Below are 22664 nucleotides of genomic sequence, written 5' to 3'. Positions count from 1 at the left end.
TTGTTGTAGGCATTTTGCCGTTGTATGCTATTAACTCGGATGCTGTGAGTTTTGTTCACAGATTCATCCTTTACGTTTTTAGCGATGTTGATTATGTGGTTGTATTTGATGTAATCTATCAATTTGAATGAATGAATATCATTTTGTTATTGTCAACAAAAAAAACATCCAACAATCAAAACTTATTTACCAAAAAAAAAAACAACAGAGAAAGCCAGTAACTGCACAATAATTAATATACCAAAGCTTAACAAAGCTAAAAGAAATATGTAACTTCATAAAACTTTACTCAAAGTCAAAACAAACTCATGAAAATTACCTTGGTAGTATGAAATCCCCTACTTTGATTGAAATTAGAAAACAAATTAGGACCACCAAGTAAAGCAAACATTGAAATCAATACAGTTAGAAAAACAATTATTATACGTACCAAAAAAAACAATTATTATAGAAAAAAAATTAAACAATAGATTTAGAAAATCAAAAGACACAACCTGTTTTTTAGAAAACCCTTTAGATACCTGCATATCAATCGACCAAAGAAAATACATAAGTCATTAAAGAACAATGGTGAAACCCATGAAATCCAAAGCCAAGAAAAAACAATACCTCTTGAACCGGTTCCAACGTTGTGTCCTTCTCCATGGCGGTTCAGACGAAGTCGTTGTGGTTCATTCTTTGCTTGCAGAAGAGAATCAATTCAAGGAATAGCAGAGGAGAAGAGGTCGAAAAAAGAGAGAAATAGGGGGAGGTTTGAGATTCAAAATTTGAATTGAATTTTGGAAGATGGGGGAATTGATTTGTGTTTCGTTTCAAAGCTGTGAAGAGAAAATGATGTTTCACAGAATAGTGATAGGTGTTGTTTTTGAGATGTGAAGATTAATCCCATTTGCTAAAAAAAGAACAATTGTGAAACCTGAAAGTGACATGACCATGTTATTGTTGTTTGAATGTGAATGAATTCTGCCAGCAATGTTGTTTTTTGTTTGACTCCGTTTTGGGCTTAAACCATATGGGCCTTGCATTTTCGGTCCACTTTATGGCCCTTTCATCATTCCTTCATTCCATTTTCCCTCCACTTTCAAATTTGAAAACATTGCCTAATTGAGGTAAAAAATTTGTCATTTAATGATACCTAAAATCCTATGTGGAATGCCTTAGAGATTGACACATGTCATTTTTTGCTATTTACTGTTGCTCATTTGTGTAGTTTAAAAGATTGGTGAAATATCTGGAATGTAGGTAAAATTGTTGTTGGGTACTAAACTTGGTATTTTAATTAATGGTTAATTTTGATCGTGATTGTTCATGTTTTGTTGTGAATTCATACTAAAATCACAGCAATAAAAAACGACAACCAAAATCAAGCGGATAGTAATAGTAATAACACGCCATAAAAAACGATAATAGAAAGAAGAAAGAACACAAAATATTTGTTTACCCAGTTCGGTCCAACAATGACCTACTATGGGAGGGGAGAGCAGCCTCTCCGTTCCAGTACTATATCAATGAGTTTGATTACAACAAGATCTTCAAAAGAGTTACAAGAATTAGCCATCAATCCTAATTTTACCCTTTTCTCGAATCTCTTTTTGTGGCCAAGAGACTCAATTTGATAGTGTTTCCCAAGATGTAATCAATTACCCATTGCCTAACACTAGAGTTATACCAAGACACAACCCCTCTTATTTCTCTCTAAAACCCTAGTCTTGTGTCAGCGACAAATCTTAATTGAATTCTCTACATCTTGCTTGTGTTGCTCTCCTATTTTTCTATGAATAAACAATCTATATTTATAAAAAAAAAATATGCCTAAATAACAAAACAAATCTACTTTAAAATAAAATAGAATCCATGTCAAATATCCTTCAAAAACTAATTTTTCCACAAAATTAGCTCTTGGTCACGCTGCGCCTAGCACAGCTCTCCCTGCGCCTAGCGTAGGAGATAGAGACAAATTCTGGAACGATGAAACGAACCATAACTATTCATGTCCCATTTGCACTAAGCAAAGTCACCATAACTATTCATGTCCCATCTCACTGTCTCTATGCTAATGACATAATGGTTAATGGCAAAGGCAAAATGTTTGGTATTGTTGTCCTAAAGAATCTTTTCACTAGATATGATTTAGCATCTGGCCAAATGCTAAATGTGAGGAAATTAACTATGTATTGTGGAGGTATTTCTGATCCTAGACTTGCTCATATTGCTCATTTAATAGGTGATCAATATAGGAACTCTTCCTTTATTATCTTAGAGTCCCTATCTTCAAATGGAGACCTATAAAGCCAACTATTTCCAATCAGTTTGATAAAATTAGAGCCAAACTGTCAGTTTGGAAGGTTTCTCTCTTATCCATTTGGGAGAGTCCAAATAGTTAAGTCGTTGGTCCACAACATGCTACTACACAGTTTGTCCATTTAATCTTGGCATATTACTTTGATTAATGAAATTGAGAAATGGATCAAAAGTGGTGACATATAAAAAAGAAAATTAGTAATTGTTGATTGGACTATAACACTACTTGGCAGCTTCGCAATGGTCAAAACTCCGTAACAAGCATTAACAACTCTTTCGAGTTAAACAATCCAGCGTCAAATGGGAGAAAGAAGAGGATATCAAAGACCGTCTGAAATAAATGAATCGATGTAGATATTAAGCGGAACCGGCGCGTTGGAGGCAAACTTGAAACTATGAAACATGCAGATCTCAACAAATCTAAACAACTCAGAGTATCGCAGAACAAGTATGTCAAATGAACCCGTAAGAATTTGATAATGGCGAATGAACCCGACCGCCAACACAATAACAAATTCACTAAACACAACTCACTACAAGCAATCACGGCCATTTCTGGCCAAACAGTTCAAGGTACCGAGTTCGAATATGACGAAGAACCAATCACAAAGAACAACCAATCAGAACTAAATAGTGGAACATAACGAATCAAACCCAGAAGAAACCATACAGAGCGACGGCTACAAAGTGTGGTGCGTCGGAAACCACCTTTGCTAGAGAACAACCTAGGGACTGTAGTAAAATAATTCTTCACAATAGAAATGAAGAAAAAAGTGCTGATAAAATTAGACAAAATAAATCAATTTTAAATTTTTTTTGTCTCCAAAGGGATTTTACAATTGGAAAGCACCAAAATCTTTTAACAATCTAGACACAAAGTAATGGACACTTTGATATGCTAAATCACTAAAATCTAATCAAAGTTGGATCCCTTCACATGAACCTTACAAATTAATGACTATATTCTTTATTATACTATTGAAAATCAAAAAATGATTTTGGTCACATGAGCCATCTTAAATCAAAGCACCGCCATTCTCTGCATTTGTTCTATTGGTTAAGCAATGAAATAGGAACAAAAACAAGCATATACTAATACTGCATACCAACATAGCAAATCCATGTTATGCCACTAACTTGAACAGAATCAAAACACATGCAAAGGTCCCCTAAAACGTGGGACCCTTATACTACAATAACAAATTTGTCACATGTATTCACATGATGGGTATGGAATGCCATCTCTATTGTCACATATAAATCACCATTAAACCAAAATTTCATTGCAATGAAGAGACATAGAATCCACAATAAACATGCCCACCTTCCCTCTTTTGCAAATTAACAAGAGGAATAAAAAGACTAAATATCTACAATGTTCTTAAAATTGTATGGCTATCGATTTAATCCTTCATATTATTGATATTCTAAAAGATTTCTAAAATTACAAAATATTAATCAAATTTTGTCCATTGGTTGATACTTGTGGGACGTACTAAAATGATTATAATTAGGTTGGAGGAGAGAACCCACATTGTATGTTCAATAAGTTCCTCGACGAAAATTAGTCATCGCTAACGAGTAACGACACTGAAAACTTCGTACCAGTACCATGGTAACAAAAAAAAATTATAATTAGGTAATAATATTGCGGATGAATTTGAAACTAAATGAATAATGTTAATGATATTTATTGGACAACAAATCCAAATAAGGGGACAAAGCATATTAATATTTTACAATTTTAGAAATGATTTTGAAATATTAATAATGTGGGAGACTATGATGATATAGTTATATAATTTTAATTACCAATTTGATCTATTTCATGAAAAAGAAAATAAAGGGAAAATCATTATTTGGATTTGACAATCAATCATATCATATTTTTATACCATTTGCATTTAAAACTTTTAATTTTTTAACATAAGAAGTTGTGAGTTTTCTACAAAGAATTCAAAAGGTCATATATAACAATGTTGTAACATATTATATCCAACTCAAAAACTATAATCATTTTAAGCTGAAAAAAGACACAAGCAACCACAAATGCCACCTTACATGTCGCAAGGGCACTTTGGCCTATTAAAGGACCTACCCTTGACAACCACTTTCACTACATTTTTAAATAGCCATATACTATCTGACATAAATTCCAAGTACTCTTGTACAAAAAATCGCTAATGGCAGAGCTTGAGAATCCTAATGAGATGCCAAAGCTTATAGCTTTTTTATCTTCTCTACTCAAAAGGTTAGCTGAATCAAATGATATCAACCAACAACTTATACAACAGAAGATCTCAGTTTTTCAAGGCTTAACTCGACCCAATATCTCAATTCAGAACTACCTTGAGAGGATTTTCAAGTATGCAAATTGTAGTCCATCTTGCTTCATTGTTGCATATGTTTATCTTGATCGTTTCACTCAAAAACAACCCTATTTGCCTATCAACTCCTTCAATGTTCATCGGTTACTCATTACAAGTGTTATGGTAGCTGCTAAATTCATGGATGACATGTAAGTTAATTTCTTTATCTTGTGTTGTTGTTAAGACTATGAAATTAAACACTAACACAGACACTAGCGACGACACTGAAACATCAACATTGATACATAACGATACAGTAATTTAAAAAAAAAATTACAATTATATAATTAATTAAATGTAATCATATTAATTTGTGAATGTCATGTCAATGTTAGATATCTGGCACAACTTCAATCTAAAGTGTTTGGGTTACATCAAAATACTAATTTTCTTCCATTCAATATATAATTTCAAGAAAGGTTTATGGTAATTAAACAATGATGAATTGTGTAGTTTTAGTCCTTGATCTCTAGAGATTTTTGTAAAATATTCCTTTGATGAAATTTGTTGATTTGGAAGAACATATTTAAGACAATTTGGGGGTTATTATAATTTTTTTTCATACGAAACTTATGTTATTAGAGACACCTAATCAGATAAAAGCAAAAAATGATTCAAGTTATGTTGTTAGTAACTTTTTTTTCAATGATTTTTAGTAAACCAAATCTTGCATTGCATGTTAGTTACCTTTTTTTTTTTTTACAAAAATTACCTTGTTAAATTCAATGATTTTTACTTTAAGTTTCTACAATAATTACGTGTCGACATTTATATGTAAATTGAAAACGACCATACATGTAAAAAGAATATAACTTTGCTTGTGAATAATACTATGTCCAGGCTGGCTTTCCATTAGATGGAGACAACCCACACCATGTGACTCTTATTGCATGCAGCAAACTTTAAAGCATAGTCACGAAATTTTCTACAAAAATTATTTTTGCATACAATTTTGTAATTGAAATAAGCCATTTAATTTGATACATAAAAGGAAAATCCAAAATTCCTAATTAGAAATGCAATATGGACAATAAGTGTAAAATTTACACCGACAACCAATAGGGATGACAATGGGTAGGGTATGGGTAGGGTACTATAGTACCCATCCCCATACCCGCAGTTTGAAAAAATATCCGTACCCATCCCCATACCCGCGTGGGTAAAAATCTTTGTCCCCGTCCCCATACCCTATGGGTATCTAAGTACCCATACCCGTACCCGTTACCCGCAGTTTTGCTAAAAATAAATCGATCGATTATAAAATATCATATCGTTTTAATATAATAATTTAAGATTTTAATGTTGACTCATGAAAATTATAAACAAAAAATTTATCAACCTCATGTTAAAGTTCATTTCTTTGTTGACATATTCACATTGTGTTTGTATTATATTATAAATAAATATTTTTATTAAAAATGTGTAATAATTTAATAGTTGTTATATTTTTTAAATTGGTATACATATGTTATTATATAAAAATATATACAAAATAAATATATATTATGTGGGTATGGGGCGGGGTGGGTACTAAGGTACCCGTACCCGCACCCATACCCGTTCATTGTTGCGGGTAATTACCCATACCCGTGCCCAAAATGCGGGTTTTTACCCTACCCGTAATGGGTATTTTTTGCGGGTACCCACTGAGTATGAGTCAAATTGCCATTCCTAACAACCAATCATATATGTTGATATCTTCCGTAATAAAAATAGGGAGTTCTTCAATACATATTTTATTTGAATTATTTGGAAATGTACCAGTACAAAATGGTGAATTCTTCGATACATATAGTAAACAATGTTTATTAATTTTTGGATCTATCAAAATTATCCATCTCAGTAATATGTATACCGGAGTGTTGATAAACAAAATTAGTGCGACAAATTGAAGAATTATTATGATTTTATGTGAGTGTAAAATACTTTTTCATCTGCTATATATGTCCATTAATATGTAGTTCTATAGATAATTGACTTGCTTATTTTAATATAGTGCTGTTCAACTAAGTCTTCCCTTTTTTTTTTCAAATCCTTAGGTACTATAACAATGCTTACTATGCAAAAGTTGGAGGAATCACCACAATAGAGATGAACTTTCTGGAGTTGGACTTCTTATTTGGTTTGGGGTTCCATTTAAATGTAACTCCAAACACTTTCCAAGCTTATTGTGTTCACTTACAAAGTGAAATGATGTTGATGCAACCTCTAAATTTTACAGATTCTTCCTTAAGTTTAGGAAAATCACTAAATACCAATTTATGCTTTAATGAAGATGAATCTTCACATCAAAAGCAACAAAAATTAGCTGTTTGAAATTTCCTACATCTTCTTTATGTGTGTAATCTAGTTGTAGAAGGTAGTGAACCAATATTTAAAGACATGATATAAATGATTTTACTTGTAGTACCCACACTTGCATCTTTTTGTCTCTAACTAATTAAGTGTATGTTTGATTCTAATTTTAGAGTCGAAACTCGAAACAGTTCCAACATGATTTGTGCTAGAAACATGCCACCCATAAATAGAAATTGGTGGTCGAAACAGTTCAAAGCCCTATTTTCTTATTACGGGGCATATTTTCTATCACCATTGAGGTTAACATTAAGGGAACGGTTAACCACTCCATGTCCTTATTAGAACCCTTGCTTCATCCATTGTTAAAATTGAAGAAATCGATCGACCAAGCATGTGGCGGTACACCGTATCCATGTCAATCTTTCATTGTCAACATCGTTAGGACTCAAACTTCTAATTTCAGCGAACCATTGTGATAACCAGTCATTAGCCCCCTTGACTAAAGCTTGGACTTCCCCTTCATCCAAAGATTCAAATAGAACTAGATTTGACCCCAAAGACGTTGCTTTATAGAAAAGTTAACTTGTGTATGCAAAATATTTTGAATATTTCGACTACTCACTTTTATCGCCTCTAACCTTTTCCCAGTCAATATTTTTCTCAGCCATTGCCTTCACCACCCCCCCACACACACACACACATTCTTCCCATGACCCTAATCAGTTACCTTCTCGTTCTCCTGGCCTCTAACAACTTGAACAAAGCTACAACCATCTTTCGTGTCCCTTGCTCTAAGCCCCAACTTTCCTCCAGACTCCTTATGATTTGTTCTACATGCTCCATTCTCCCTAGTTCCCAGTTTCTCCATGCAGTTAAATTTTGTAAGATTCGCGTGCAACTTCCTATAGCTAAAAATGGTGTTGTGCTATCTAACTTCAAGCATCCTTTCATCTACAACATTCTGAGAGCATACAAAGTCAAAACACTTTCCTCTAATATTCTTCTTTGCTGGAATCACAGCCTCATCCATACTTGTGTAAAACAATTCACTACAAGAAATTTGATAGTTAGCGACGGTTCTAAAAGGCATTAGCGACGGTTTTAAACCGTCGCAAATCAATATTACGACAGTTGGCAAAGGGCCGCAAAACCTGGCGTCGTCGCTAAACATTGCGACGGTTTTAAGAACCGCCACACAAACCGTCGCGACAAAGTTAGCGTCAGTTTAAAACCGTCGGGAAATGGAAACTAGCAAGGGATCTATTTCTACATTGGCGACGGTTTAAAACCGTCGCTCTATCATTAATTTTTTTTTTACTTTACTGGCAGTTTGAAACCGCCGCAATCTCTATTTTTTTGGAAAAAAAATTCAGTGCTTTTTTTTTTCCTCCAATTAATAGTTCTTTTTTTTTTTTCCTACTTAGTGACTAAAAATTTTTGTGCTTTTTTTTTGCTGCAATTAATTATACTAAACAAGGTCTCTTAAACATAATAAAAATAGCCCACCTATACCTAAACATCCAAAACATAGAAGATGCTAATTGCATCTATATTTTTATTTTTTGGTAGAGAATTGCATCTATATTATATAATAAATTAAGAAAAAAAGCTAATTGCAAGTAAAAACTTCCAAATATAAAAGATGAAATTGACAGAATACCAAACAAGCAAGCTGAAATTAACACACCACAAACCAAACAAAGATTCTGCTATTCCAGTCCTAAACCTCACCCTTCTTAACTCTAGTATAACTAAAATATTACCCTTCTTAACTAGTATAACTAAAATACAAAGGGATATGAAGCATGATAGTTTTAAACCTCAAGAAGAGTTTAACATACCTTTTGAACCCGAGCTGTCAGCCTTGTCATTGCACTCTTCAGTTTACGAACTCTGTCCAAATTACGACTACTAATCTGCAGTTTAATGTAACTCAAAGTTCATAACAATTGAACAAAATAAAGTCAAGAATTTCAAAAACATAAATAAAACAGATTCCTCAAAAAGGTCAAACATGGAACTAGAACATCCACGTTTCAAGCCAAACAATAGAAATCATATAAGTGAAAGCATTCATGATCAGAATTAACATCTCAATGATGATAAGTACAAGGAGTAAAAAGCATAAGATATCTGAACTAAAGGAAAGAAAAATCTCCTAAACCACTTTTAATGAAGCTTCCTAGTTGTTAGCTTATTATATATTTGTGAGGGAGGGCTCGTGTCAAAACTGAAATGAGAGAAAAACAAGATAAGGAATTTAATTATATATGTACCTTGGAGGTAAGTTCATATAAGGCAGGATAAGCAACCATCTCCAACTCAGTTGTACGTGCAACAAGATAACTACAAATGGTTTCTAAAACCACCTCCAAGGCATGAAACTCAAACGGTGACTCTACATTGCATAATTTAGATCATTCAAATACAGGAAGAAAAACAATGTTTGATTAGAGAGGAAAGGATGCAATCAACTATTTTTTTACACAGTTCATATTTAATCTAACATACCATCTTCAGCAGCTTCAGCATCCTGTTGACCACCAAAATACTCTTTACCATCTCCTTGTTGTTGACGGATGTCACTCAGTTTAGGCAATCGCCTCTGCAGTTCCTCAACAACAGGAACCACGTGTTCATCTGTTGGATCTCGCAGCAATACCTATACCACAACTAGTTACAGTTATAATGCAGAAGTAAAAGCCATCTCATGTGAATGATGAAGTTGAGGGGGAGATTGAGGTTGTCGATGTTGGGGTTGAAGTTGAGGGGTTGATTGTGAGGTGGAGGTTGAGTGGGAGGTTGTATACGATAATTACGTCTTCTTGTTGAGGTAGACATACCTACAATCAATTGTCAAAACCACAGATACAAATTGAATAGAAAAGATTTGTAAAATTCACAAAACTGAAACAGTCAAAACAGGATACAAATTTGAAGATTATTTTACTATTTGTGGAAGAAATACATAGACATACCTTAAATCATATTTGATAAGAGGATTTATTTAAAAGGACAAATTGTTTCAAAACTATATTGCAAAGGAGTTAATGTATTCTCCGGTATATATATCATCCGTCACAAAATCAGAATCTGCCAAAAGACATTTTTGTCATTAACCTTTTAAGCTATGAGAAAGTAGACATAAGAAAGTAATCAGTTTTTAGAAACAAAGATTAAGTGTATAACCATATGTAAACTTAGTTCGAATTTGTTTTAAAAAAGAAGTTTTCATACCTTTCTTAGACATAGTTGAAACATAAACTTAACAGGAAAAGAAAATCAACACAATATTATGTGAAATAAAACCAATAAATATACAATTGCACCCAAAGTTGAAAGTTTAACCCATAAATTTTTATCCATCATCTTCAACATAACTTTGGAGCAACATTACAAAAACATAGCAAACAAATATGCCTAGGAGAGAGGACAAACAGGAAAGGTTGGCTCACCGAGGCAGCAGCAGAGAATCGGCAGCGTTCAGAGATGCGCACAGCACCGGGGTGACCGATGCCAACCCACAACGACGGCCATGACACACGCAGGAATCGCGATCTAATATTGTGTCAAGTTTACCACTATATAGCACACACAAAAAAAAAACAAATTAAACTCATTTTTAGCCTCATGCTTAGTTTATAATTGAACTGAACAGTTCATAACTCGATTAAAGTTCATTTTCTCCTTTACTGAACTAATGAATAAAGTTTAAGCAGATGGATTCATTTATAATTATAAGCATATGGAAAATCCTCTCACCTTAGGTACCTTCCTCGCAGCATCAACTTCAAAACTGAGAATGGATAGTAGTTTCTTGTTCTTAAAAGCCAAAACCTGCAAAATCAACATGTAGTGAGCATAATCAAAGTCCATTGCAGATCTATTTGGACAAACAACATACAAAAAAGTGGAGTTACTTGAGTTGCATTAATCTTGGTGTGTAAAACTTGGGCTATCATGAGGTATTTATAAACTATCAACAAAGGAGATATAAGAAAAAAGACAGTAAATTACTTGGTGATTCACACAGTTCATCTTCATAAGCCACAATTTTATAATTAACATATCATATGATAAAATAATAGCTGAAGCTGAACCAAAATTGATTTAAATCAATGAAAATGCATTCATACCTTTATACAGTTCTCTATATAATCACAAAACACCATCAATAACATCATATGCCCACCAAATTAACCATGATCACTCCACAAAGAAGCCAAATTCCAATAAATTTACAACTTTTCAATCAAAACTTTCTCTGAAATCATCTTACTTCAACCCTTGAAATGAAATACAGAATCAAAATCAAAATCTGCAAAAGGAAAAAAAAAAAAAAAAGAATAAAAACTGAACTCTTCAATTAAAGGATCAAACAAAACACACAAAATTTAATGAAAAGCAAGAAAGAATAAACCAAAGATAAAGTTTGTAATAACAATACAAACCTTGGCATCAACAGAGTTTATCTTCTCGGCTCTGAGATAACCAGTAACTTCCCAAATTCTTGCAACCCTAACCAGGACAAAAAATGAAACCAAATCAGAATAGAACAAGAAGGAGAGCACAAACGATGAATGGGAAGATGAACCAGAAGCAAGCGCATATATAGTGGAAACAAATGAAAGATAAGGGCAAAAAGGGTAAATGAAAGCATGAACAAAAGCCAATCATGTCGTCGTCTCCTTTAAGAACAAAAGCCAATCACGTCGTCGTCTCCTTTAAGAATGAAAGATAAGGGCAAAAAGGGTATATGACAGTCCTATTTTCTAACCATTACATTGTGATTCCTAAATTTACAACTTAGTGTAGTAAAGTTCCCATTAAATTTTCTTCTAATGAACCATCTAGTGGTGTAAAGTCATGGCAAGTTCCAGGGAATGATTAACATTATTATAAGTTTAATAGTCTTACCTACATTTGCAAGAACTGAATCCATAACCCAAATCAACAGAATTCAATAACAATTAACAGAAACAATACATAGGCAAACCTAATCTATTAGGATGAAAATCATTCTTAATAGAATCTGGCAAATTGTCCCACCAAGTGAGACTAGGAACAGAAAAAATCAATGAAAGCTAGGCTTTAAAACAAGTCCTGGTGACAAAATCTCAGACAACAAGGATGTAATAATGAAATGTAAAGAATAACAGCACCAGCCACCAGGAAATACAAGTGTTAACTATATGGATAGGTGACATAATCATAGCACAATTAATTCCCTGCTTGAAACAAAAATTAATTAGATGCAAATTACAACCCTAATATTCATCAATTAACCAAAATGTGAATGTCATAGGTACATAAAACCCTGTGTTACACTAGAGCCTAACATTCCAAAAAAATTCGCCAAACAGAGCCTTATTAGAGTGTTATCAAAGATGGCATTGCTATGAGCTTTCAACAATAAAGCTACCATACTGATCTCAACTTATTCTAAATCACATCCTTCAAAATTACAAAGTAATGACAAGCTAAATAAACCACATATCAGAAGGTTAAACACCTCAATTGACTTTAAAAATCTGAAGCTTAATTATTCATACAATGAGCTATGTAAAGGGGCTTCAAGTGAACCTGAAGCAAAATTAAGCAATATTGAATCTGAAGCAAAATTAAGCAAATAATATATTCAAGTGAACCTCAATTTCAAGGAATATTGAATCTGAAGTAAAATTGAACCTGGATTTTGAAGATTGAATATGAATTTGAATGTTGAACGATGCTGAACGAAGTTGAATGAAGATTGAAGGTTCAGCGAAGCTTGAGAGGTTCAACGAAGCTTGAGAGGTTGAGTGATTTAGGGATTCGAACGAAGCCTGAATGTTGAACCTGAACGTAGCTTGAGAGATTTAGGGATTGGAGCTTGTGAGTGAGAATCACAGATTTAGGATTGAAGCTAATGAGTAAGAATATCGCAGATTTTTTTAGGGTTTAGGGATTGAAGAAGCTTGAAAACGAATCTGATTTAGAGATTGAAGCTCGAAGGTTGTGGGATTGAAGAAATTCTGAAAAAAGAGGGAAGAAGTGAAACAGCGCGGGTTTGTCGACTTCTCGACGGTTGCTTTTGAACGGCCGCAAGGTTTCAAATATTAACATAGCGGCGGCGGTTCTTCTAAACTGCCAGAATGCATGTGTCGTAAGTCAACATATTTTTTGTAGTGATTCCACATATCTTTCGCCTTGTATCCATCTGGAAACTTAGAAAAGTAGTAAGACATGAGAATGGAAAAATCCTTCTTAAGGCTTCTCTCTCCCTTTTCACTATGAAAAGCTTTTTCCATGGGTTTGTCTAACTCAACCTTTGTTTTTACATCTCCTACGAACGTCAAACCATTTGCTCTCCATCGAAAGTTGCCTTGATCTTCTATTTTTACGCAAACCCTAGTAGTGTATACACTACAAGAATTCTCTGCATTTCCGACAAACAATTCCTACGAAAATTGGTTTCGTCACCCAAGAATGCATTTCCTACAAAATATTTGTAGGAAAGGTTTTTTATATGTTACCCTCCTGACGTGTGGGGTCCAAGGGAGCAGTTCCTACGAAATTTTGGTAGGAAACGTTTGTTGACCATTGAATTCTGGCTTTCATGTGACCGTTCTGCATGTGTGGTATTCTAGGAAGCAATTCATACGAAAGTTTGGTAGGAAATGTTTTAATTTTTTTTTTCAAAAAAGTAACCAGCAACGATCACAAGCAGGATATATAAAAGTTAAGGTTACCGTACGGTGAGAGAGCACAATAAACAGGATATTCATGGAATATGCTCTTAACACATGTAATTGGAAATTTAATAGTTCCACTATTAGAGGATCAATATTGGTATTTCTCATCAATTAAAATAGTTGTTATATTATTAATTTTTAGTTTAAAATATATGCTGGCTCATCGGATTAATAAGTGGTCGACCGTGGAACAATGCTTAAAATTATCAGAAATTCTAACGATTATCAATAATATTTTTTAAAAGTAAAAATTACGACTCTTCACATTTTTTCGGATAAAAAAAAAACATTATTAACGTCAATTTAGTACGAGTTACATATTTATTATATATTGTATTAATTAAATCGGTGTTAATTAAATGATTTTTTAATCATAAAAATGAAAATAATCATTAAATTACAGTTTCAAACATAAACATAAATTATCGATAATATTTTACATATTTTTTAGTTACTGATCTACCATGGACCAATTGAAGAAGTAGTTTATATTATAAATTGTCATGCTTTTAACACATATATGTGCACTTAAAAAACGAACGGAAAAAAGAATTTTGATGATCGGACTCCGAATGGATAGACATAGTAATAACAGTCTAACCGAAACTTAGTTTTAATGAAAGGGTCATGAACTTTGATTGAAACTACTGATTTTGATTGGAGATTTCAAATTTAATCAATCCGACTGTTCAATATCACCTAATTGGACTGACAAATGAACGGGAAAAAGAATTTTGATGATCGGACACCGAATGGATAGACATATTGTAATAACAGTCTCACCGGAAACTTAGTTTTAGTGAAAGAGTCATGAACTTTGACTGAAACTGCCGATTTTGATTGGAGATTTCAAATTTAATCAATCCGACAATTCAATATAACCTAATTGGACTGAAAAACGAACGAGAAAAAGAATTTTGATGATCGGACTCGGAATGGATAGACTGATTGTAATAACAGTCTCATCGGAAACTTGGTTTTAATGAAAGGGTCATGAGCTTTGACTGAAACTACCGATTTTGATTGGAGATTTCAAAGTTCATCAATCTGACCGTTCAATATCACCTAATTGGACTGAAAAACGATAGGGAAAAATAATTTTGATGATCGGAAACCGAATGGATAGACATATTGTAATAACAGTCTCACCGGAAACTTAGTTTTAATGAAAGGGTCATTAACTTTGACTGGAACTATCGATTTTGATTGGAGATTTCAAATTTAATCAATCTGATCGTTCAATATCACATAATTTGACTGACAAACGAATAGGAAAAAGAATTTTGATGATCGGACTCGGAATGGATTGACTGATTGTAATAACAGTCTCATCGGAAACTTAGTTTTAATGAAAGGGTCATGAACTTTGATTGAAACTACTGATCTTGATTGGAGATTTCAAATTTAATCAATCCAACCGTTCAATATCACCTAATAGGACTGAAAAATGAACGGGAAAAAGAATTTTGAAGATCGGACTCCGAATGGATAGACAGATTGTAATAACAGTCTCATTGGAAACTTAGTTTTAAGGGTAAATAGTGTCATACCCCCCTGCAAAATAGGCGAGTTTTGCGTTACCCCCCTGCAAAGTCAAGATTCCTTGCGTTACCCCCCTGGCTCAACAAGTGGGCATATGACATGGACGAATCTTGATGTGGCATGACACGTGGAAATTAATTAATTTTTTATTTATTTTTAATTGCCAACTCAGTAATTATTAATTTTTTAATTAAAAAAAAATAAAAAAAACTTTTTTTTTTAAAGAATTTTTTTTTTACGGTAACTTTTTTTTAAAGAAATCTTTTTTTTTTAAAGAAACTTTTTTTTTTTAAAAATAACTTTTTTTTAAAGAAACTTTTTTTTAAAGAAACTTTTTTTTTTAAAGAAATTTTTTTATTTAAAGAAACTTTTTTTTTCGTTCCGTTCATATGCAGCGATTGTTCTTCGTTTTCAATTTCAATTTGGGGGTTAGGGCAAAGCGATTGTTCTTGCGTTACTATGTGATTGCAGTTTTTTTTTTTGTTACTCTATTATTATTATTATTATTATTATTATTATTAATTTTTTGGTTACTATTATTATTAGTTTTTTTTTCATCTTCGTTTTTTTTTTGTTACTCTATTATTAGTTATTATATATATAAGAATTTTTTTTACATATATATAATAACAACTTTTAGTCAAAAAAAAACTTTCTTTTAAGTAAGTTCATAAAAATATAACAACTTTTAAGTTTTTTTTTTTTAATTAAAAACCCACATTAATTAATGAGTTGGCAATTAAAAATAAATAAAAAATAAATTAATTTCCACGTGTCATGCCACGTCAAGATTCTTCCATGTCATATGCCCATTTGTTGAGCCAGGGGGTAACGCAAAGAATCTTGACATTGCAGGGGGTAATCTCAAAAAAATATTTTGCAGTGGGGTAACGCAAAACTCTGCTATTTTGCAGGGGGGTATAACACTATTTACCCTAGTTTTAATGAAAGAGTCATGAACTTTGACTAAAACTACCGATTTTGATTGGAGATTTCAAACTTCATCAATTCGACCATTCAATATCACCTAATTGGACTGACAAACGAAAAGAATAAAGAATTTTGATGATCGGACACCGAATGGATAAACATATTGTAATAATAGTCTCAACGGAAACTTAGTTTTATTAAAATGGTCATTAACTTTGACTGAAACTATCGATTTTGATTGGAGATTTCAAATTTAATCAATCCGACCGTTCAATATCACCTAATTGGACTGACAAACGAACGAGAAAAAGAATTTTGATGATCGGACTCGGAATGGATAGACTGATTGTAATAACAGTCTCACCGGAAACTTAGTTTTAATGAAAGGGTCATGAACTTTGACTGAAACTACCGATTTTGATTGGAGATTTCAAATTTAATGAATTTGACCGTTCAGTATCATCTAATTGGACTGATAAACGAACGGGAAAAATAATTTTGATGATCGGACTCCGAATGGATAGACAGATTGTAATAATAGTGTCACCGGAAACTTAGTTTCAATGAAAATGGATGAACTTTGACTGAAATTACCGATTTTGATTGGAGATTTCAAATTTAATCAATCCGACTGTTCAATATCATCTAATTGGAGTGACAAACGAACGGAAAAATGAATTTTGATGATCGGACTCCGAATGGATAGATAGATTGTAATAACATTCTCACTAGAAACTTAGTTTCAATGAAAGAGTCATTAACTTTCAACATGATGTAGTTTTCTTTACGAATGTTGTTATTTTTATCTTTTGTTTTGAATTTCATCTTTTATATAAATTATTTTTTTAATTTTTATACAACAAAAAAAGGAAAATATTTCCTAGAAAAGCAAAACGAAAATTTGAAAAAATTGGGGGGAAATATTCAGTACATTTCCTACCAAATTTTTGTAGGAAATGTCATGGAAAAACGAAACACCAATTATCAGCAAAGACGCGCTAACCCAAAATTTCAAATTTTTACGTTTCCTACAAACGTTTCGTAGGAAATGTCATGGAGGGAATTCCAAAAATTTGAATTTCAGATTTTTCTCTATATATAACACTATCTTCTACACATTTTTTTTCATTCTTTCAAGTTTCAACCTTCATTCTTTTCATTTAATCTTTCCCACTTCACTTTCTTCTTTTATTCTTTCAACATATTCTTCTTTCCTACTTCAATTTTTTTTCTTCAACATATTTATTAACTCTTTCTCTTTATATTTTCTTTCAATGCATTCAACTTTTTTCTTTTAACACTTTCATACAAACATCTTAAAAACTTCTATTTTAACATTCATTCTTTATTTTCTTCAACACATTCAATGTTTTTTCTTTCAACATTTATTCAAACACATTAATTATCTTTCTCTCATCATTCTATTTTCTTTCTTCTTACATTTTTTTTCATCATTCTATTTTCTATGTTTTGTTCATTTTTTCTTTCATCATTTTATTTTATTTCTTCTTATATTTTTTTTCATCATTCTTTTTTCTTTTCTTTCTAAATTTTTTCTTTCATCATTCTATTTTCTTTCATCCTACATTTTTTTTTATTCTTCAATTCTACCACCTCAAAAATATTTTCTATTTATCACTTTGAACTCAACATAAATTTCTCACTAAATGTTTTTAGTTCTCTTTCAATTTTTCTTAATGTATATTTTGTTTTAGTGAAAATTTAAATTTTTTTACATAAATTTCAAATATTTTGGTTGAAATTTAAAAAAGTTTAGCACAAAATTGCAAATTTCAAAATTTTGGGCGCAATTTTGAATTTTTTGTTTTTTTTCTGCATAATTCAAATTTTCAATTTCTGAAAATTTGAATTTTTTTTTAATATTTTTTTTACATTTCCTACGAAATATTCGTCGGAAATGTATTTTGGCGGAAAATTCAAATTTTTTTCTGAAAATTTGAAATTTTAGGCGGAAAATTTAAATTTTGGATTTGGCGCACTATTTCAAAAATTACATTTTCATTTAAATTATTTTTAATTAAAATATAGATGCTGAAAATATCTATTTTAATTTTTTTTTAATATGAAATACAGTTCCTACAAAATATTCGTAGGAAATGTCCTGCCAAAAGCTGCAACACACGTTTCCTACAAATGTTAGTCGGAAATGTCGTATGAATAGCACATGTTTTTCCTACAAAGGTGCTCGTCGGAAATGTCGTCGGAAATGTAACATTTCCTACGAAATTGTGCACATATGTTATCCCTTTATTTCTAGATTTAATGCCACATACACCAGTTGGATGTAGACATCGATTTCCTAATGGAGACTAAGATGAAGATGTCTACATTAAGATGCCACAAGGATTACAAGGAGTGTCAGACAAGAAATTAGCATGTAAGTTAGTCAAATCCTTATATGGATTGAAGCAAGCAAGTAGGCAATATGTTGTCCCAATTTCTCCTTACCATTGGTTATACACAGATGCCATCTGACCCTACTTTGTTTACAAAAAGGAACAATTCTAACTTCACATCACTGTTAGTATATGTTGATGACATAGTACTAACTGGTAACTGTTTGGAAGAAATTACAGCTAGCAAAAGAAAACTACATGCAACCTTTCGAATAAAAGATATTGGTGTTTTTAAATTCTTTATGGGATTAGAAGTAGCTCACTTTGGGCAAGGAATTACTTTGCGTCAAAGAAAATATTGATTGGATCTATTGAGTGAAACAGGTACACTAGGCTGCAAACGTAGTATACCTATGGATCCTAGTAACCGGTTACACAACGATGACGATGAGAGTGAACCACATGGCAACATTACTGAGTATCGTGCCTTAGTTGGGAAGTTGTTGTATTTAACCTCAACAAAGCCTGACATAGCCTTTCTTGTGCAACAACTTAGTCAGTTCCTTGATGCTCCCACTTCCATACACTTCAAAGCAGCTCAAAAAGTGCTAAGGTACCTTAAGGTCAATCCTGGAACAAGTCTCTTCTTCCCTAGAAGCTCCTCACTACAACTCTTGGGCTTCACTTATGATGATTGGGGAGGCTGACCAGATAGTTGAAGGTCCATTACAGGGTATTGCTTTTTCATAGGACAATCTCTCCAAATCCTCATCTGAAGCTGAGTATCGTGCACTAGCTTCAGCAACTTATGAGCTGCAATGGCTTAGCTATTTGTTGACAGACTTATAGGTTCAAAGAGACAAGCTTCCAACTTTATACTTTGACAGTCAAAGTGCTCTACACAGTGCATAAAATCCTGTCTTTCACGAGCGTACTAAACATCTTGATATAAATTGTCATATTGTTAGGGAAAATCTGCAAGGGGGACTCATGAAGCTTTTACCTATATCGGGCTACAACCAGATAGCAGACATATTGACTAAAGCTTTGCGTCCTGCAAACTTTCATAGGCTCTTTGCCAAGCTAGGCCTTCTCAACATCTTCGGGCCTTAGCTTGAGAGGGTGTAACAAAATATGGATTGATCTTAGCTAACTAGACAGCTCATTATATGTTAGTTAGTTGGTTAAGCTCCAGTTAGTTAGTTATGTTATTATCCTTAACTTGATGAGTTAGTTACTTGTAAACTAAGTCATCTATATATAGCTTGTACATAACTAATTGTAAACTGATTTCAATCAATAAGGTTCATTAATCAGTTAAACCTAATTATTTAGTTGTTGTGAAAATGGTGTCAGTTTTAATTAGTTATGTACATAACCTAATTGTAAACTAATTATTTAGCTTGTACAGTAAATGGTGTCAATTTTAATGCCTCCATAGTGACACCATTTTCTGTTTCATCCTTATAGGTATAAATCAGGGTGGCATATTATTTTCGTTTAACATTTTACTAAATTCAGATAAAAAGAAAAAGGGATGTTTTTATAGAAAATAAAATAATTCAAATTAAGGTAAACAAGTTCATTCATTCATTAACTTAAACAAAGAAAAATCACAAACAAAATGACAAACATGTGTATAGGGACATTCCCCTTCCACAACTTAAAACTAACATAAATAACAAACCCAACTAATTCATAAGCCAAAGTAGTAAAGTACACACTAGAAATTCATAAAACAACACTAGAACATCAATACCAATTAATTCAAAATCTAGATCCTCCTAATTCCTAATTCCTAACAAACCAAACTAAGGCAAAGGCAACATAAGCCAAAAAATGCAGGGAATCGCAAAATAAGCCAAGAATGCCATAAACAAAGCAACATTAATTTCAACCGAGTCAAGTGTGACTTGGAGCTGCATCGTTCCAACGATTAATGTAAAAGTTCCATGGAAGTAAGTTAAAACCAGAATCCATGAAGCAAGCAGCCTATCAATTCTTCTCTCGTACCGGATTATCGTTCGAGCAATGAAGGCACTTCCCATAAAGACTACACTCCAAGCAACTAATGGAATTGAAATGAAAACTAAATCCCATACAGTTATTTCTGTTACCGGATTTCTACACACATTGGCATAAATTAAAATCGGGTTTCCTAAAGGGCGCAACAGCAAAACACACATTGAAATAGCCGATAAACTCAGCTATCTTCACCATGGTTAGAGTTCCAAATTAACTTGTTTTTCCTGAGTTTAAATACAACATATAAACACAAAAAAGTTGACAAAAATACAACATTATTTTTTCTCCACTCACAGCATGTATATCGAGATGTGCAAAAAATATTAAAAAAAGCAAAAAGTTTAGTTTTGTTGTATTTTTGTTAAAAAAATGTGTTTGAAAAACATTTTTCTATACAAATATGTGCAATGGAGAGTATTACTTATTTATATAGACACTCACTCCATTGGATCCTTTCAAATGATGCCAAAATATAGTGCCTGCAACCTCTCTGCTATGTTATGAGCAAAAATGGAAATGTTGAAAAGCAAATGAGAAAGTGCAATTTAGATTATACTAGGAATGGAGACACCCGTTGGTTACTGTGAGGTACATACATTTTATTGTATTTGAAAACAAAGACACCAATCCTAATCCTAATTAAAGACCATTTTTAGTTTATTTTTTATTTTAGATTTTTTTTCTTCATTTTCTGTTTTTAATCTTTGTTAAGAAAATTATCATCAAGGTTCATATTATAAAATTTAACATAATGTAGGCTTTGTAGTTTTTTCGTTCATTTGTATTTAATGAAAGATTAAATGCAGTTTTAACCTCCAAATTTTTCAATTGTTTTATTTTAGTTTCTTAAGTTTCAATCGCTTGATTTTGGTCCTCTAAATTTGTCACGTTTTGTATTTGGTAGTCCCCAGTGACATGTAGACTAAATTTCGATAATGAAACATAACTTGAGAGGTTAGATTGAGTAATGAATACACAACAATTGGAATATAAGATTTGTCCTGTACAAATGTTTTTTTTTTTTTTTTTTGTAAAACTAAATTGTCATGTGGTCCATCATCGAACTACTTAAGGTACCGTTTGGTCTGACTTTTTTATGGTCTAAAAGCTACTTTAAAATAAAGTTTAAAATAAGTGCTTTAAAAATAAAGTTAAAGTTGTTTGGTGATTTCATTTTTAAAAAAACTTAAAATGAATTCTAATTTAAAATTTGTTTGATAAAATATTTTATAATAGTTATGATAATATTAAAAATCATTATAAGCAAATAAAATATGATATTTCAAATTAAATATGATAATATATTCTATGTTATAATATTTTTTAAAAGATAATACTATAGTACTTTATATTTCTTAAAAAATAAATGTTCTGTAATTATAATTATTTAAAAAACATGTGTTATTATAATATATTATTCTTTTTTTTTAAGAATAATATATTAGTCTTTCAATTATAAAAAAAAAATATTAATCTTTTAATAAAATCTGGTAAAAAAAAAAATTTGATAACATGGTTTATTTTTTATAAAGTTAATTTGTAATATAAGTATACTAGTATAACATTAGATGAGTTTTCTCAAAGAGAAAAACAGAACATTAGACAAAGTATATACCTTATCATAAAAAAGTAATATAGTCATATATTTCGAAAATCATCAAAAAGTAATATAGTCATTTATTTTATAAAAAGGAAAAGGTAATACCTTCATGAAATAAAAAAGATGAGAAGTATATACGTTGAGAAAAAAATATATGATGTAGTTAGTGGGTACCTACAAGCGTTTCCAATTAGTAAAAAAGATTAAAATAATATTTGAATGGCTGGAACCGGGTATCGAAAGGAGAACAAGGAAAAAAAGGAGGCGCGTGTCATTTTAAGTTGATATTTTTAACTTATTTTTGGACTCCATATGCATTGTTTTTCTTTAATAAAAATAAGTCCTTATTTTTTTGTAGAACTTTTTTTAATTTGTGTTTGGCCTAACTTCTACTTAAAAAAAAAAAAAAAGTTATAAAAAAGTTTGGCCAAACGGTACCTTAATTATAGTCATCGATATATAATTTTTTATTGTATTATCCAATTAATTCATAATGATATGGTATAAG

The 22664-nt window shown here is 31.8% G+C and overlaps 2 protein-coding genes across 7 annotated transcripts; one reads left to right on the top strand and one right to left on the bottom strand.

The window, feature by feature from the left end:
- The first annotated feature begins 4303 nt into the window (after positions 1 to 4303).
- On the top strand, positions 4304 to 7083 carry LOC123892430 (cyclin-U4-1-like). Its single transcript, XM_045942210.1, has 2 exons — positions 4304 to 4819; positions 6710 to 7083. The coding sequence occupies exons 1-2, from the start codon at positions 4485 to 4487 to the stop codon at positions 6984 to 6986; spliced, it is 612 nt and encodes a 203-aa protein (XP_045798166.1). The 5' UTR covers positions 4304 to 4484; the 3' UTR covers positions 6987 to 7083.
- LOC123892431 (magnesium transporter MRS2-2-like) lies at positions 6973 to 13273 on the bottom strand. 6 transcript variants are annotated; one of them, XM_045942214.1, is made up of 7 exons: positions 11420 to 13244; positions 11105 to 11286; positions 10731 to 10805; positions 9480 to 9630; positions 9245 to 9366; positions 8810 to 8884; positions 6973 to 8017 (listed from the first exon to the last, which is right to left on the bottom strand). In XM_045942214.1, the coding sequence occupies exons 2-7, from the start codon at positions 11150 to 11152 to the stop codon at positions 8015 to 8017; spliced, it is 474 nt and encodes a 157-aa protein (XP_045798170.1). In that variant the 5' UTR covers positions 11153 to 11286; positions 11420 to 13244; the 3' UTR covers positions 6973 to 8014. The 6 variants fall into 6 exon arrangements, 4 of the variants coding, with proteins under 4 accessions (XP_045798170.1, XP_045798167.1, XP_045798168.1 ...); XM_045942211.1 differs by lacking the exon at positions 6973 to 8017 and having other exon boundaries at positions 8389 to 8884; positions 11420 to 11486; positions 12657 to 13273; XM_045942212.1 differs by lacking the exon at positions 6973 to 8017 and having other exon boundaries at positions 8389 to 8884; positions 11420 to 11486; positions 12481 to 12576.
- Positions 13274 to 22664: the final 9391 nt, after the last annotated feature.

This window comes from Trifolium pratense, linkage group LG6 (genome assembly GCF_020283565.1).
Source record: "Trifolium pratense cultivar HEN17-A07 linkage group LG6, ARS_RC_1.1, whole genome shotgun sequence".
Lineage (NCBI taxonomy): Eukaryota > Viridiplantae > Streptophyta > Magnoliopsida > Fabales > Fabaceae > Trifolium > Trifolium pratense.
Note: the sequence above shows the minus strand (reverse complement) of the source record. Positions and strands in the feature narration are given on the sequence as shown.